At 39.3% G+C, this 16,035-nt stretch overlaps 1 protein-coding gene across 2 annotated transcripts in view; it reads right to left on the bottom strand.

Annotated features, from left to right (window-relative positions):
- UTRN (utrophin) overlaps window positions 1–16,035 on the bottom strand; it is a 577,733-nt gene that overhangs the window by 439,703 nt on the left and 121,995 nt on the right. For both annotated transcript variants that reach the window (XM_045009515.1, XM_045009516.1), the window contains exons 6-14: window positions 13,937–14,029; window positions 12,036–12,208; window positions 9,963–10,078; window positions 8,524–8,684; window positions 7,644–7,844; window positions 6,439–6,620; window positions 5,549–5,699; window positions 2,186–2,305; window positions 819–920 (exon numbers count right to left, since the gene is read on the bottom strand). In XM_045009515.1, the coding sequence (XP_044865450.1) occupies window positions 819–920; window positions 2,186–2,305; window positions 5,549–5,699; window positions 6,439–6,620; window positions 7,644–7,844; window positions 8,524–8,684; window positions 9,963–10,078; window positions 12,036–12,208; window positions 13,937–14,029 (1,299 nt within the window). The remainder of the gene's footprint in view (window positions 1–818; window positions 921–2,185; window positions 2,306–5,548; window positions 5,700–6,438; window positions 6,621–7,643; window positions 7,845–8,523; window positions 8,685–9,962; window positions 10,079–12,035; window positions 12,209–13,936; window positions 14,030–16,035) is intronic.

Genomic DNA, 16,035 nt, shown 5'->3' with positions numbered 1-16,035 from the left:
ATGTGAAAGCTCTCATGCCTAGGCTTAAGAAACTTCTTCCTCAGAGGCTTGAATAAAAGGGTCACTATGCTCAGGAACTCAAACCAAAATGACAACAAAATCCAGCTCCACAGGGCTGTTTTCTCCCTGAGAGCAGTTAGTCTCTCACAGAAATCCGTCATCAGAAAAACAAAACAAGCTGCTGCAGAGTTGCCACATAGCCCAAATCCTCCTCTGTATCAAATGGAGGAAGAAGAGTAACCTGGGTCCCTTTCACCAGGCCCCAGTCCAATCCTCTGCATTGGAGATGAAGCTCCGCTCATCTCTCACTAGCAACCCCTCTCCACCCTGACTCATTGAAAATCTGAGATACTTAATGGCTTCTCTTTCATAAGGCATAGCTCTTTCCTCCAATCTTCAAACTTCTTATTAGTTCCCAGGTCCCTTTATTTAGTTCTGAAACCTCAAGCCGTTCCTACTACTTGGACTTTTGATCTCAACAGAGCAAAGGGATTTAATTACTTCATGATTCAGCTGCCAACAGGATATTGCATCCTACCACATCACATTATTGCATATTTGTTCATTATAAGGGTTTTAAAGTTTCCTCAGGAACATGGTAGGGACAGGGTACTGGACAAGATTGGTCTGATCCACTACAGTTATTCCTATATTACTGTCATGTACAGGTTGGCAGGTCCCAAGGAGAAGAGATTAATTTTGCATCTTGTGGCAAATAATTTTACAGATGAAAATTTTACAGTTTGACAAATGTTTTTGGTAGTTACAATTGTAATGAGTTAAAATCAGAATTTTTGGATAGTTGCAGAGCTTCCTACCTGCTCTTCCACCAACTCCTGCCACAGTATCTGAATGTCTTGCAGCTTCATCCAACGTTCCTCAGTCCAATGACAAACTGCTGTCCAACGCTCGCCAAGTCTCTACAACAGCAAGAAACAGTAATGAACATTCACAGTCACACTTTGAAATGCATAAAAAGCCAGATATTCGAACACATGATTATTTTCTCTAAATCACTATAACCTCTTTCTAAAATAAAAATTATCCAAATCTAGAATTGCAATTATTGTTTTGCAGAAAGTCAAAGGAGGGAACTTTTAAGAGGCCTCAACAGGTGGACTAATTCCAATTTGCTTTTGAAAATCCCACGCTTTATCATCTCTTGTTTTAAACCAAGTAGTAGTCCTTTTAATGTAGAACATTTTTGGGGAAATACTTTAGAACTACAAGAAGTTATTTAGGTAGAACATAAAAAGGTCAACTCTTCAAACAGCAATATACTTTACAACCAAATTTCACATGTACATCTCAATCAAAATTATTTATACAAAAGAGAAGGTAAAAAAACTCTACTGTAAATCATCCCCTTACTTTTGTATAGTTCCACAAATGAAATTGCATTAAGGGTAAAATTTTCAAAAAAGTGTCTCTGTCTCTTAAGAGTACAAGTCCAACAGACTATCAATTATCCTCTGTAACTGGATTTGTCCTCCAAAGTGACTTTGGCACTCTTAAAAATGGGAATTAGGACTTAATAAAATTGCTTAAGGTAAAATTTTCTAAATTCTTTATGTTATAAGAAACCAAGAGCAATCTCTCAGAGATAGTGATTTAATAATAATTTGTTTACAGCACAAAAATTTGTCCATTTTTAAAATTCCATTAAAACTGATGTGTGTGGTATTATCTGTATTCAGGCAATGACAAATTAACTTATTTTTGGGCCTGTGAGCCAGGTTTTTCAGCAAACACCTTTCCATACTTCAATTCTAATATTTTATTTCAGAGGAATAAGCATAAGATAACAAATCATAGGTGTCAAAATACACTAGTGACTTAACTTGGAGAAAATTGTAAACTAGCTTAATTCACAATTTAAGAGGTACACCTCTACCCCGAGGTATAACGCTGTCCTCGGGAGCCAAAAAATCTTATAGGTGAAACCTTGTTATATCAAACTTCCTTTGATCCACCGAAGTGCGCAGCCCCACCCCCCCTGGAGCGCTGCTTTACCGTGTTATATCCGAATTTGTATTATATCGGGTCGCATTATATCGGGGTAGAGGTGTACTATATTTACAGCAGCTTCACAATTAACTATCAGATAACAAATGTACAAAAACCAAGCCATCTTACATAGTTTATATGTAATGTAGTACAATAAACAACAGTACAAAACATTTACCTGCAGTTGTTCCTCTAGTACAGCTGTGGCACTCTCACCACTGTTTTCATCTACAATCACCACCATGTGGGTCAGTGAGTTTACCTTAACCTGCTCTATCTCAAGATCATCCTGCAGCCCCTGGAAGAACAAATCAATGGTTACAGAAACTAGATATGGGTAAAGAGCCAGCTTTTTGGCCATAGCAGTTAAAACTCTTGCTGTGGCAAAGTGCTAAAGACTCAACAATTAAGCAAATGTTTTATTAAGGGGAGACAAATATATAATGTAACTAAGTACTAGGAAAAGGCAACTAGAAAGTGTAATGAACCTAAAATACATTATTTCAGATGATGGAAGATACCAGGCAATAAGAAAAGTTATATATTTAGATTTTACCAGCTTTCTGTTCTCATTTACCAAAAAAAAAAAAAAAAAAGTACTGTGTGTTCTTCAACAAATAAAAAGGGATGTCCAAACATTCAAATGTTTGGCTCTGAACAGCAAATGACATTCTGAATCTCTAATAATTCATGTAAGAAAGGGTTTCTATAAAATGTGTTGCTATACATAATAAAGTACGATATTACGAGTATAACAGCAGATTAAATTGCTTACTGTGCACATGTCTTAATAGGTATTGATGGAACAATAACGACAACTGTACAGTTTTGATATATATTGTACACTATGTTCAGAGACAATACTGACAAGACTACACAACAACTACAAAGAAAATGTAGGAGAGGAGAGATACTCTTGTTATTTAGCAATATAGAAGTGTAGTTATTGTAAATATCTATTGTAAATATCACATCACCAGAGTAACTCTGCCCCAGAAATATAGTTTTACATTTTCTATAACATCGTTTATCCCAAAGGATCTTTCGACCAGTAGATACAACATCAGTGTAGAACATGGGAGACCTCGGTTCTATTCCCAGCTCTGCCATTTGCCTGCTGGGCGACCATGAGCTAGTGACTTCATCTCTCTGTGCCTCACCCAATCTTCAAAATGAAGATAATGATACTGTCCTCTGCAACGCACTCTGAGATCCACTAATGAAGAACACTATATAAGAGCTACACATTATTCTTCAAAATCTATATACCTCAAGCCTCACTGAAATGTAGACCCTGCTCAAGATGGAGGAAGGAAACAAACACTGCACTCACCTCACAAAAGTTTGAGGGGAGGGAAAATTTTGACCAATGAGTCAAGGACAAAGCCTACTCTTGTGGCAGTTTTTATAGGATCTCTAATGCCCTTTTCCCTTAAGATACGTACCTTACTGGGAAACAGGAAGGTGGTCAATAAGCTGCCTCCACATCAGAATGAATGTTCTTTTTAACACTTACCACAGAATGCTGTAAGAGTAATGAGCATCCAAAAGCCCTCTCCAATCTAAAAGCACCTGGGGCAGAAGGCAAGACTCATCCCCAGAAACTTCGCTTAGAGCCACAACACTAGGGGAGTGCTGTACAAATGAAAGAGCAATTTCTTCTTGGCTTAGTATCAGAGGGGTAGCCGTGTTAGTCTGGATCTGTAAAAGCAGCAAAGAGCCCTGTGGCACCTTATAGACTAACAGATGTATTGGAGCATGAGCTTTCGTGGGTGAATGCATGCATCCAACGAAGTGGGTATTCACCCACGAAAGCTCATGCTCCAATACATCTGTTAGTCTATAAGGTGCTACAGGACTCTTTGCTTCTTGGTTTAGTGGTTTGTTGTTGGGATTTTTGGGGGGCTTTGGGGGGGGGTTGGGGAGGAGATTGATTGTTTTGTAAGTGGCAAGAGGTACAGTGCACTTGAGCGCACTCTTCTCTTCATTAGGGGTAAATTATTTATTTGTTATTTTTCAGCCCCTCCCCTACATAGGCAATTTAATGAAGAATTTTTTATGCAGCAAACAAGACAAGATATGCATGTGATGGTGCCCCCCCATAAGGCTTTATGGAATATGCTTATGAATGTGTATATGACATAACTAGAATATGTTTTATTCTACATATGCTATGTAACATATCTCTATAAAGGTTATGATCTACTGAATCTATTAATCCTATTTGTATGCATGTATCATTTTTGTGCTTGAAGTTAGGAATATTGGCTGTATACTTGCTTGATTTCTATTGAGAAAGGAATGTGCAAATTAAATGCCCAGTCAAGAACTACTTAAGCCAACAATGAACTTGAAGACACCAATCCACACTGGAGCTTTCCCAGGAATGTGGCTTGGCTGGTAAAAACTGAGTCATGTATGGACATGTGGCTTGATCATGTGACTCCAAAACTCCATCTTGGAGCTGGACTTTGCATAGGAGAGAGGAGGGGGTCTCCACCCACAAGAAAAAGTCTATTTAAACCCCTGGGAGACCACTCCATTTTGTCTTCAGCTGGCTAAAGGGATAGCCTCTCCACCCCCAAGGATACCTGAAAGAAACTGGAACAAAAGGACAGTAACTACAGGAGGTGAGTTACTGCTGGACAGTAGTTACTGCTGGACCCAGACTAGCAGGAGACTAGTCTGTAAAAGGAAGCTTACTGGAACTGGTGAGGTTTTATCTGTATTCATTTTTATTACTGTAGTAAGCTTAGATTTGCGTGTTTTATTTTATTTTACTTGGTAATTCACTTTGTTGTGTCTGTTACTACTTGGAACAACTTAAATCCTACTTCCTGTATTTAATAAAATCACTTTTTACTTATTAATTAACCCAGAGTATGCATTAATACCTGGGGGAGTAAACAGCTGTGCATCTCTCTCTATCAGTGTTATAGAGGTCAAACAATTTATGAATTTACCCAGTATAAGCTTTATACAGGGTAAAACGGGTTTATTTGGGGTTTACACCCTATTGGGAGTTGGGCATCTGAGTGTTAAAGACAGGAACACTTCTGTAAACTGCTTTCAGGTTAAGTCTGCAGCTTTGGGGCACGTGGTTCAGACCCTGGGTCTGTGTTGGAACAGACTGGCACGTCTGGCTCAATAAGACAGGGTTCTGGAGTCCTAAGCTGCCAGGGCAGGGAAAGCAGGGGCAGCAGTAGTCTTGGCACATCAGTTGGCTGTTCCCAAGGGGGTTTCTGCGATCCAACCTGTCGCAATGCAACTTCCACTAAAGGTGCTTTACTCAGTTAGTAAACAAAGTGCTTTCAAAACTGTCCAGTCTCTTCCTTTCCATTACCATCCCCTTCCACATCAAAACTATCAAGCATGTTCCCTCACTGTACAACCAGATCTGAATCTTGCCTAAAAAAAGAGAGGACCGTGAAGTGGCTGCCACAATTGAGTTTCTCCATTGTAGCAGTCACTAAGTTATTAGAGCGTCTGGGTATTTTTTTCCATATCATGTGTATTACAGAACAGGCAAAAAGGCATTTACTTTATGTACTTCCATCTGCTTTTGAAGCGACTCTAAATCTTCAGCAAAGGCCTGAGATTCCATCTTTTGAATGCGCACTTCTGTGACAGTCAGCCAGTCAGACAACTGCTGCAATTGCTTCTTCTGCAGTTCCATCAACACATCATGCAGGCTGCAAATGGGAGAACATGAAAGCAGAATAATTCCAGAAAGGCTTTTGCAAGTAAAAAGCATAAGATCTAGTTATAAACAAGAGGAAAGCCATATAGCCATATCTAAGCCATTTATGTCTAAATAAATTGTTCAGCATTTAATTCTAAAACTAAAGAAAACAGTTAAATATCGGTTTACTCCTCAAAAGTTAGTGAAATATGCCACCAGCATACATAGAAATACGCTCACAATTTCTAACAGCTTAATTGTTTCTTGCATCAAATGTTCCTTCTTAACAACAATATCAAGAGCAGCAATGAAATGCAGTTTCTCCCTTAATGACTGTAATAAAACATAGCAGGAAAAAAATCCTTCAGATAGTCCTTTGTATTATATAAATACCACTCTTTACAATGATTGAAGGCTTTTATTTGTTTAAGAACTTAAATTATTACAACAATTTTAAGACTATTTCCTATTAGTAGAAGCAGTACACTGCATTTTCAGTCTGGCACCTTCTATATTATATACATATAAATATTTGCATTAAAGAAGCCAAGAACACAGATTTTTTTTTCCCCTCCTTCTTGCTTTGCTCCAGATGGGTTACTGAGAGACAAACAGGATGGATTTAATGCTACAAAATGACACGTTCATTCTGAAAAATCTGATATTAGGCCTCAAAATCAGGCTAAAGACACAAGGACTTCCATTAACTAGTTCTCCAGCTATACAAGAAGTTTTAGAGCACAACTCACCGAGCTTGCCTGTCCATGCTGTCCACTCTGAGAGCTTCCCATCGAGAGTTTAGCAGTTTCATTTGTTCCTGGATCTCTTCCTCCTCTTCCTCTGATAGATTGCCCTGTGCTATCAATTGGTTCCCAGCCTGCAGTACACTACCCACACTACTCTGGTGCGCAGTCAGCTCCATCATAAAAGCCTGGAAAATGTACAACCATCTTGATTTGTGAGCTGCCATCAGGAGTTTATGGATTTGTAACAGTCTTAGTAAACTGATAATGTTCAAACCACAATGCTGCAGAATAAAGCTGGTATCATCAAAAGCACAAGCACAGCAGACCTTAACCCACTGGTCTCTACATCAGAAAATTTCAAAAGAACTGTAAGTATTTGTTTCGGTAAAACAAAAAAGAGGTGGCAAAGGAATAAAAATAGACCTTTCCTAAGAGAAGAGGTTGCTGGTTAGGAGACAACCTTTACAAATAAATGCACTAAGAAACATATTAATTGGAAACATTGAAAACCAAAACCTACCGCAAAGAAAGCAGATAAATACATTTTCAACTATGGAAATAAAAATTGGGTTTTTTTTAACAAAAAGTCCAAAAATGTGCACATGGGAGGGGTCTTTTCTCTTCTCTATATATGGTCATACAGCTCCTACACATGGAGAAGGGCAACTATTGTGAAGGTAGATCTATTTTCTGATTAGATGTGATTGTATATTTTACATTGACAGTAAGATTAAAGTATTGAACAGAATTTTTCCAACTCTAGCACCTACAGCTTTTAGCAACATTACCCTTACAACCAGAAACCTCACACTAATAAATTGGGAAACAGCAGAACCAGTTCCTCCACTGGCATACATCAGCATAGCACCATTGGATCTGGCCCAAAAATCATGAAAGTCTATAAAATTCCCATCAAACAACGTAGAAGTTGAGGAATGAGGATAAACAGTGCACTAAAAGTAACATTCTAATAATCAATTATTTCTATTATTAAAAAACAAAACAAAAAAACCCCAAACTGTTAAAACTCAAAATCTAATGCGCAAAACAAAGCATGATGCAAATGTCACAAGCCTTAAAATATCCTACAAACCTTCAGTATAAATTTAGCAAAAGCAACACAAATGAAACAGAATGATGTTTTTATAGTATCAAGAACTAACAATTTTAGGAACGGGCTGGAAAAAGATCTGCCAACACAAACTTACTTCATGGGTAGCAAACTGCTCCTTGACTTCTTCAACATCACCAGATATGTTATCCTGCTGATATGTATCTTCAGCTGAAAGCAACCACGTGAGGACCTCTTCCAGAGCTTCTTGGTAGCTGTCCAAGTCCATATCCACTTCAGTCACAGTGCTAGGGGTTTCTGCTCTGGAACCTTCATGCTCCTCTTCAGGTGTTGCACTCTACATAGCAAAGAGGAACATAACATTTCTTAGAAACGCAGAGATGTGGTTTCCATAATCGGCACCAAACCCAGACTGTTTAAGATCCCTTGAGTACTTCAGTGATGTGACAATGTGTCTGTTATGCCATCTTTTAACATATTAAAATATGATAGTTGGTTACTTTGTACACTAGAGGGGACAACTGTCAGATCTGATTATTTTCCTTCCTCCCTCTGGCGAATATAGAATCTAGAGGTCATCACTAAGAAATAAAATCACCCTCAGTAGTGTTTATTAAATTAAGTCAGCGGGTGACACTGAAGTAGAGCAGAGGAGTACCAGAGAAGAACAAAAACTCTCCCAATGCAAATTCAATTCAGGATCAGGAGCCATCCTGTCCAGCACACCAAGGTGAATGAGAAAGATGGGCAGAAGCAGGAAGCTTAAAGCATCTGAAACTTTCCAGGACACGTAGACAATTATCAGTGTAGGGAGGGGGGGAAAAAAGAGGGGGAGGAGGAGAAGGAAAGGCAATGCTAGAGTGAAGATGAGAGACAGAACCAGGAGGCAGATTGTCAGGGTGCGATTTTAGTATCCTCCCATGAATTTTGCAAGGGGTGGGGAGGGCTACCAGTATACTTAAACAGGTGCAAATTATAGCCAAGAGGCTTCCAGACCTGGATGGACAGAAACGTACTTGCTGTATATTAAACACTCCTTCACATTCCTTTTTGTATCGCCTTGGAAGAGTCTCCACCTCGCGGATGTCTTCCATGGTGACTTGCTGAGGAAGGACCTCAAACAAAGAGGTCAAATACATGATGATAGATTTCTTGTCAGGCAGCTGTACAGCAACATCTACACAGGAAATTTAAAAGAAATAAAGTGAGACTGCTTTTCTAGAAAATCTCCTAGATAGCTACAGTGTGGTCTGTATACCAGAAAGTGTCAGGGTCTCAAATATTATCAAAAAGTTTTACGCCAAAAGGTCAGGCCTTCCCTCCCAAATGCATCTGGAATGGTTAATAGATCAGAGCAGCTCCAGCAATGGAAAATGCAAATAATAATGAAACAACCCTTTTACTTCTTGAAATGCTAGAATATTTTTGGTAAGAGGTTGAGGAGATTCTGCCCCAACTTTTAACTTCATGTTTTAAAGCTGATCCTTAACTTTTCAGCACAAAGAGGCTCCTGAAATCAAGGATTTTAGTTTGGAAAGTCTTGGGCAACTCGGTGTTTACAAAAGCTGAGCAAAGAACAAAAACGGAAAGTCCACGTTCTGTCAGTCCCTACACAGTATAGACAGTGCAGCAGAAGCTACCAAATCCTGTAAATGAACATACCAGGTTCCTCAGAGCTGCACCAAAACTGTACAGTCCAGTTCTTTCCCAATGGAGAGTCAGGCCCCATTATCCTCACTTGTGACAGATACACTGGGTGATGGGTTTCAAGAGTTTTCTCTAGACTGAATCTTACCTCTGTACCTGCACCTCTAGGACTGATCACCTAATGCTGTAGAGGCCATCTGCTGATCTATTATGCAGGACATACCTTTGGGAAGCCCAGAGTCCACTCAGAGGGGAGGGGGTTCAACAGAAGTCATAAAAGCTTGCTGGCAAGTGTTCCCACAGGTGAAGTACTTATTAACTGCTTAAGTGGCTACTGCTGTTCAGTGGGCATAGAAAGCAAAGCGGGTTTCTGTATGAGAAGAGCTACCCAGTATATGGTATTTCATGTTTTACATGAGCCTGAAAAATGCTTAGTTATTTATAGTTTTAACTCCTACACTTTTTGACATGTACAATTATAATCAACTCATATTTCATTAAAAAAAATTGCAAACCAGTTTTTGCTTTTCTCTTCCTTAACCAACGATCATTTGTTACATCACTTAATTTTAAATAAAAAAAATCAGTGAAGATAGATGTCACTTTTACACACACACACACACACACACACACACACACACACACCCTTATAACTAGATCTCTCTTCAAGTCAATAGCTGAAGACAAAAAGAAGTTACAACTGGAAAACAACTTGACTCTGTATTTACATTAAAAGTAAATGGAAGTAAATTCTGAACACTTATCTCAAAAATGAATTTATAATCAAGAGCAAAAACAAACATTTTACCTTCAGGATCTAACAATTTTTCTATTCTCAGGTGGTTTTTGGCTATGGTAAAAGCATGTTCTAGTCTCTCCGTTGGGGTCAACTTCGTAACTTTATCCCAACTGAAGAGCTCAGGTCTGAAAGAATAAGGAAAACAAAATCAAACAGGGGGTGGGGGGTAGAAATAAAAGACTTCACACACATCGGACAATGTTACAGTGCAATTACAGATTTTAAAAAGTGTCACTGAGATTCCAAGCAGAAAATTATAGTATGTGCACACTAATACTAACAAAATTCTGAACATACTTGAATCACTAACTCTATATCTATATGATTGCAGTTATATTCTCATCCCATGTCACATAATATACGCTACAACTACTATTTCTGTAGTAACATTTAAAGAAATATAGTCAACTTTAAAAATGTACAAATCTATTATTAAAAGATTTATTTTTCAACATTACTGCTGAGTATTTACTTTTTGTATTGCACTCAGTTTGGATAATGAAAGAAAAAAAAGTCAGTTTCACTTTTCTTTCTAGTCATTTTGCTTCCAAGTTCAGAGCACTATGTTTGAACTGCACACGTCAAGGAGACATGAATAATCATTTTCAATTTTTTTTTAATACAGAAGTCATGAAAAAAATGGCTATTTGTAAGATTTCTAAAACTTGGTGGGGGAGGGAAGGGGTGGATACTTGCATGCAACTGGAATGAATATAGAGCTGGGGAACAAGACTGAATAGGGAGTTAAAGGTTCTGACATGTTGGAAAAGGTTAAAAAGTTCTAACATTAACATAAATAGGATAAGTTGCAACTAATAGGATTTAATAATTGACTACACATATTTGAAGGGTTTAAACAGGAGAATTCGAAAGGATTTACAAAATGATACCTCTGTGTGTAATGGAATAAAGTAAAGAGAAGGAATATTTAAAATAGAATATTCCTAGCAGCCTAATGGATAGTGTGTGTGGGTTTAAAAAGAAAAAACACCCACACACACTATCCATTAAGCAGCTAGGAAACTGCAATTTTTGCTGATAAGAATTTCACACCTCCTATTATTTTTGTTACCCTGTCTCCCGTGAACCTCATCCCAACCTGTTTGTTCATCCCATCCAAATGTTATGTCTTGTGTTTTGGATTAGCAGATCACTGAGGCAGGGACTGTCATTTTCTATAGGTCAGTACAGCACCTGACAGAGTGGAGCTGTGATCTGGTTGGCCCCCAGGTGCTATAACTATACATTTTAAATGAATAATTATAAATTATACTGTGGAATAGCCCATTCTGGGAAACGATGGATCCTGAAATATTTGTGAAATTTAAAATTACACTGGACTGACCAAAAGCAGAAATATCTGATGAAAGTCATTTTTTTTTTAAATTAGTGATGATTATATCTACAGACTCCCAAACACACCTCCCAAAACAAAGAATATGTGATCTTTGCACAGAGCAGCTTAAACAATCTCTCTTAGAAAAAGGGCCCAGGGAGAATAAAACACCACACTATAGAAACAAAGAATTGTATTATCCTTTGATTCTTCTGTTAAGTAACGTATGCCAACTCTGTGAGAATAATTACTGTGTGTCTCAAATCACACTTACTCCAAACTAAGAGGGAGCCATGATGCCTGTATTATTTGTTGCTTTGTTTCAAAGTGTTCCTTTATCTACTCACTAGAGATGCTACAAAAAACAAGCTGGACTGGAGCCTTTTTTTCAAGTGTTTTCAGTTTGGGGGAAAAGGAGTAAGATGATCTAACAGCCAAGATATCCTCTCTGTAAAGACGTATTCAGCTGACTTTGTAGTCAAGGCATGTCAATTGCGATTTAAAATAATCTCAAGTATTTTTATTTTTTGATAACTGAAAAGTGAGCAAAGGAATAGTGGGAGTTACAATGTAGCCCTGGCTTTGCCCTCTGCAAGTAAGTGCTGGATTGGCAAATTTCCCTCCATTGTTAATGTAACCACACCAACAAAACAAAAAAAGAAATCCCAAAACCCACCACCAGTACTCCAAGATGAAGAGGCAAAAGGTGCTTATTTGTGCAGCTAACGATCTAATATGTCACTTACTTGTGTCTGTGGATCACAGCATTAAAGGCAAGTCCATCGGTCCAGCTTGTGGTAAAGTTCAGAACATTGACCTGACTGTAAGGCCTTGTGGATTGCCGAACCCAGCTCAGTAAGATTTTCTCACTGTTTGTCTGCTGCAAGTTTGACATGATGTCCTTCATGACATCTTTCACCTGCAGAAAGCAAATAATCAGTAACAACTACAATTTTACATGTGTGTTAACTGTTGATCTGCCAAACCAGCACTTAAGCGGAGTTGTTGCACCAACTGGTATCGGAGTTCAAAACACTGTTTTCACTAAACACAACAGGTCAGCTGCAGATGATGCAGCTGAGGAAGGGAGCCTTTAAGACACTTTGCACCCTCCTGATCAAGGGCAGCTGTGTGGGCAGAATGGGACCCTAGTGTAACAGTCCAGGACTGTTCTAAGTTAGAACAGCATCCCCAGTTGTCAAGGTTCCTCCCCCACTCTGAATTTTAGGGTACAGATGTGGGGACCTGCATGGACACTTCTAAGCTTAATTACTAGCTTAGATCTGGTAACACTGCCACCATCCAGAAATTTCAGTGTCTGGATCACTTTCTGTCCCCGCAAAACCTTCCCCTCCCTAGGCAGCCTTGAGAGGCTTTCACACCAAGTTCCTGGTGAACACCAATCCAACCCCTTGGATCCTAACACAAGGAGAATTTAACCATCCCCCCTCCCTTCCCCCACCAATTCCTGGTGAGTCCAGATCCAATCCCCTTGGATCTTAACACAAGAAAAAAAATCAATTAGGTTCTTTAAAAGAAAGCTTTTAATTAAAGAAAGAAAGGTAAAAAATATTTCTGTAAAATCAGGATGGAAAATACTTTACAGGGTAATCAGATTCATATAGCCCAGAGGAACCCCCTCTAGCCTTAGGTTCAAAGTTACAGCAAACAGAGGTAAAATCCTCTCAGCAAAAACATTTACAAGTTGAGAAAACAAACATAAGACTAACACGCCTTGCCTGGCTATTATTTACAAGTTTGAAACATGAGAGACTGATTCAGAAAGATTTGGAGAGCCTGGATTGATGTCTGGTCCCTCTTAGTCCCAAGAGCGAACAACCCCCAAAACAAAGAGCACAAACAAAAGACTTCCCTCCACCAAGATTTGAAAGTATCTTGTCCCCTTATTGGTCCTCTGGTCAGATGTCAGCCAGGTTTACTGAGCTTAACCCTTTACAGGTAAAAGAGACATTAACCCTTAACTATCTGTTTATGACACCAGTGCTGCCCAGGCTTGCATGACATGACATACACTATGGCTCTGCCGCCTCCTGTCCTTGGTTCTAGCCCAAGCATATCCCCCTATACTGGGCCTTGTAGGGGGGCAATCATTCCACATGGGGAATTCTCCTGAGCCTCTTACACACCATTTGCTGCTTTTATATGATGCCTAAGGAGGGGCCAAAGTCCCTCCCAAAGTATCCAATTCTCCTCTCACTCATGTTGGTGTAAATCATGAGCATAAAAGTCAGTGGAGGTACTTTGATGAGACACTGAAACCAGGCCACAATTACAGTATCAAGGTCATTCTGCCAGAACACTTTAAAAATACCTTGCAAGTAGATCTGTACAGAAAGCTTGTGAAAAGAATAAAAATGTAATTCTTTAGTCTTCGTTTAAAATGTTTGTGTGGTAACAACACAAGGAACAGAACCAGCTGACTGAGCACAACTGGACACACAATTAGGAAGTGCATTGTGGGATTCAGCCAACAGAAATGGTCAGAAACTAAACTCTGACCTACACCAATTACAAACTCAAAAGACAAGCGATCTTTTCCACACTAGAGGACAAAGGTTTGTAAGAATTCAAAAAGATCAATGTGGAAATTCCTGGAAAGAGACTGACCTCTCCAAAGTTTCCTTACCTGCCAGTGCAAGATGATACTCCACAGTAATCCCAGTGTCAGTTTGTGATTTCCATCAACAATGTCAGTCCCTCCTATATTCACCAATTCCACCTGGAGACATTAAATCAACTAAGTCAATCAACATTTCTCACCAAGGATTTGAGTGTCCTCCCATTTTCTTATCTACCAACCAGACACTAGCAAATGAACAGATACATTTAATTTTGTAGAAATTTCCAAGCAGAGATTTCTGCAGAGAGCAACTTACCTGAATTTGTCATGAAGGCAATTAGAAGCAAAATACATGGGCAACAGAGTAAGGGTTCAGTCCCAACCAGCAATATAGGGGGATACAAAAATCAACCAATACACAGGCAAACATGCAGTAACTGGTCTGTTTTGCAAGGTAAGAGGTAATCCTAAATACTATATGGCATTATAGAGAGCCATGAAAGTGTCATAATTAGAAACAACTTTCGTTTTCAGACTGACCAGGAGCCACACATGACAAGCTTTGTATGTGGTAAAAGAGTCCAGGGGAGAATCAGTTTGCATTAGTTTTAACTGAAGAAGTTTAACGAGGGCTCAACTCAACAGAAATTATATGTATGGAGTGTTGGTGGGGTTTATGTAATTTTTCAGGAGGGGCTGCAAGGGGGAAGATGACATTGGTTTTAACTTCCTTTTTAAATTTCATTATTCACTAATGAGCTCTGCTTTTTCTTGAAATTTCCTCTCTTATTTTAACTTGACCATCACTTATGGAAGCTTTTGAACTCATCTTCATTTCCATTTTACACTGTGAAACGTAAAGCTTTTGAAACAAACTCAGCTCTTACTCCTTTTTTCACAAGAGAGTCCAAATTGAGTCAGATTCCACAGGTTTTTCTCAGAGGGTTGAATAAAGAGATGGAGCAATGAAAAGAGCCAACTGCCTCAGACCTAGAAAGCTGTGTGTAATGCCAAGGTAGCGTTATCTTTTAAAGTTCAGCAGTCCATAAACTACATCTGTAAGATGTCTTAATGGGAAGAAATCTGAATTGATAACTTTAATGTAGGGAAGCCAGAACTAGAGACTGGAAATTTTTGTTCTGGGTTATGAGCTCTCCAAATTCAAAAAATGGACAATGGGATAGCCTACCTACAGCAGCAAATCTAGAGCTACAGAAGAAAGGCATGGTTCTATTCCCAAAGGCAACAACACATCCACTGCAATATCAAGCACTCAGTGGAAGAACTCAGATTACGCCTGGGTTGAAGCACTTCATAAAGCACATATACATATATGTCAGGTGCAGCAGCAATTTTTTCCTCAATGCAGAATGGGGGTCATTAAGCTGGCAGAATGAATGTGAAAAGAGAAGGAAAACAAATTCCATTCTGCCTTACATGGTTACTCTGATACAACAGGTTTCAGAGTAGCAGCTGTGTTAGTCTGTATCCGCAAAAAGAACAGGAGTACTTGTGGCACCTTAGAGACTAACAAATTTATTTCAGCATGAGCTTTTGTGAGCTACAGCTCACTTCTTCGGATGCACAGAATGGAACACACAGACAGGAGATATTTTATACATACAGAGAACATGAAAAGGTGGAAGTACAGATACCAACAGGAAGAGTCTAATCAATTGAGATGAGCTATCATCAGCAGGAGAGCTGTAGCTCACGAAAGCTCATGCTGAAATAAATTTGTTAGTCTCTAAGGTGCCACAAGTACTCCTGTTCTTTTTTCTGATACAACAGTGAATCTCTTTCCTACTATCTCATCAGATAAAGCATGTTTTGTTCAACATCTTTATTAATGATCTGGATGATGGGACGGATTGCACCCTCAGCAAGTTCGTAGGTGACACTAAGCTGGGGGGAAAGAGGTAGATACACTGGAGGGTAGGGATAGGGTTCAGAGTGCAGGGCCGCCCAGATGATTCAGGGGGTCTAGGGCAAAGTGGGGGAGCTGCAGTGCTTGTACTCACCCAGCGGCGGTCCAGGTCTTTGACGGCATTTCGGCAGCGGGGGGCCCTTCAGTCGCTCTGTGTCTTTGTCAGCACTGAAGGGGCCCCGCCGCCAAAATGCCACCGAAGACCTGGACCGCCGCTGGGCCCCTACGGGGCCCGGGG

The sequence above is a fragment of the Mauremys mutica genome, chromosome 3, assembly GCF_020497125.1.
Source record: "Mauremys mutica isolate MM-2020 ecotype Southern chromosome 3, ASM2049712v1, whole genome shotgun sequence".
Lineage (NCBI taxonomy): Eukaryota > Metazoa > Chordata > Testudines > Geoemydidae > Mauremys > Mauremys mutica.
This window is presented reverse-complemented; position numbering and strand designations above follow the sequence as displayed.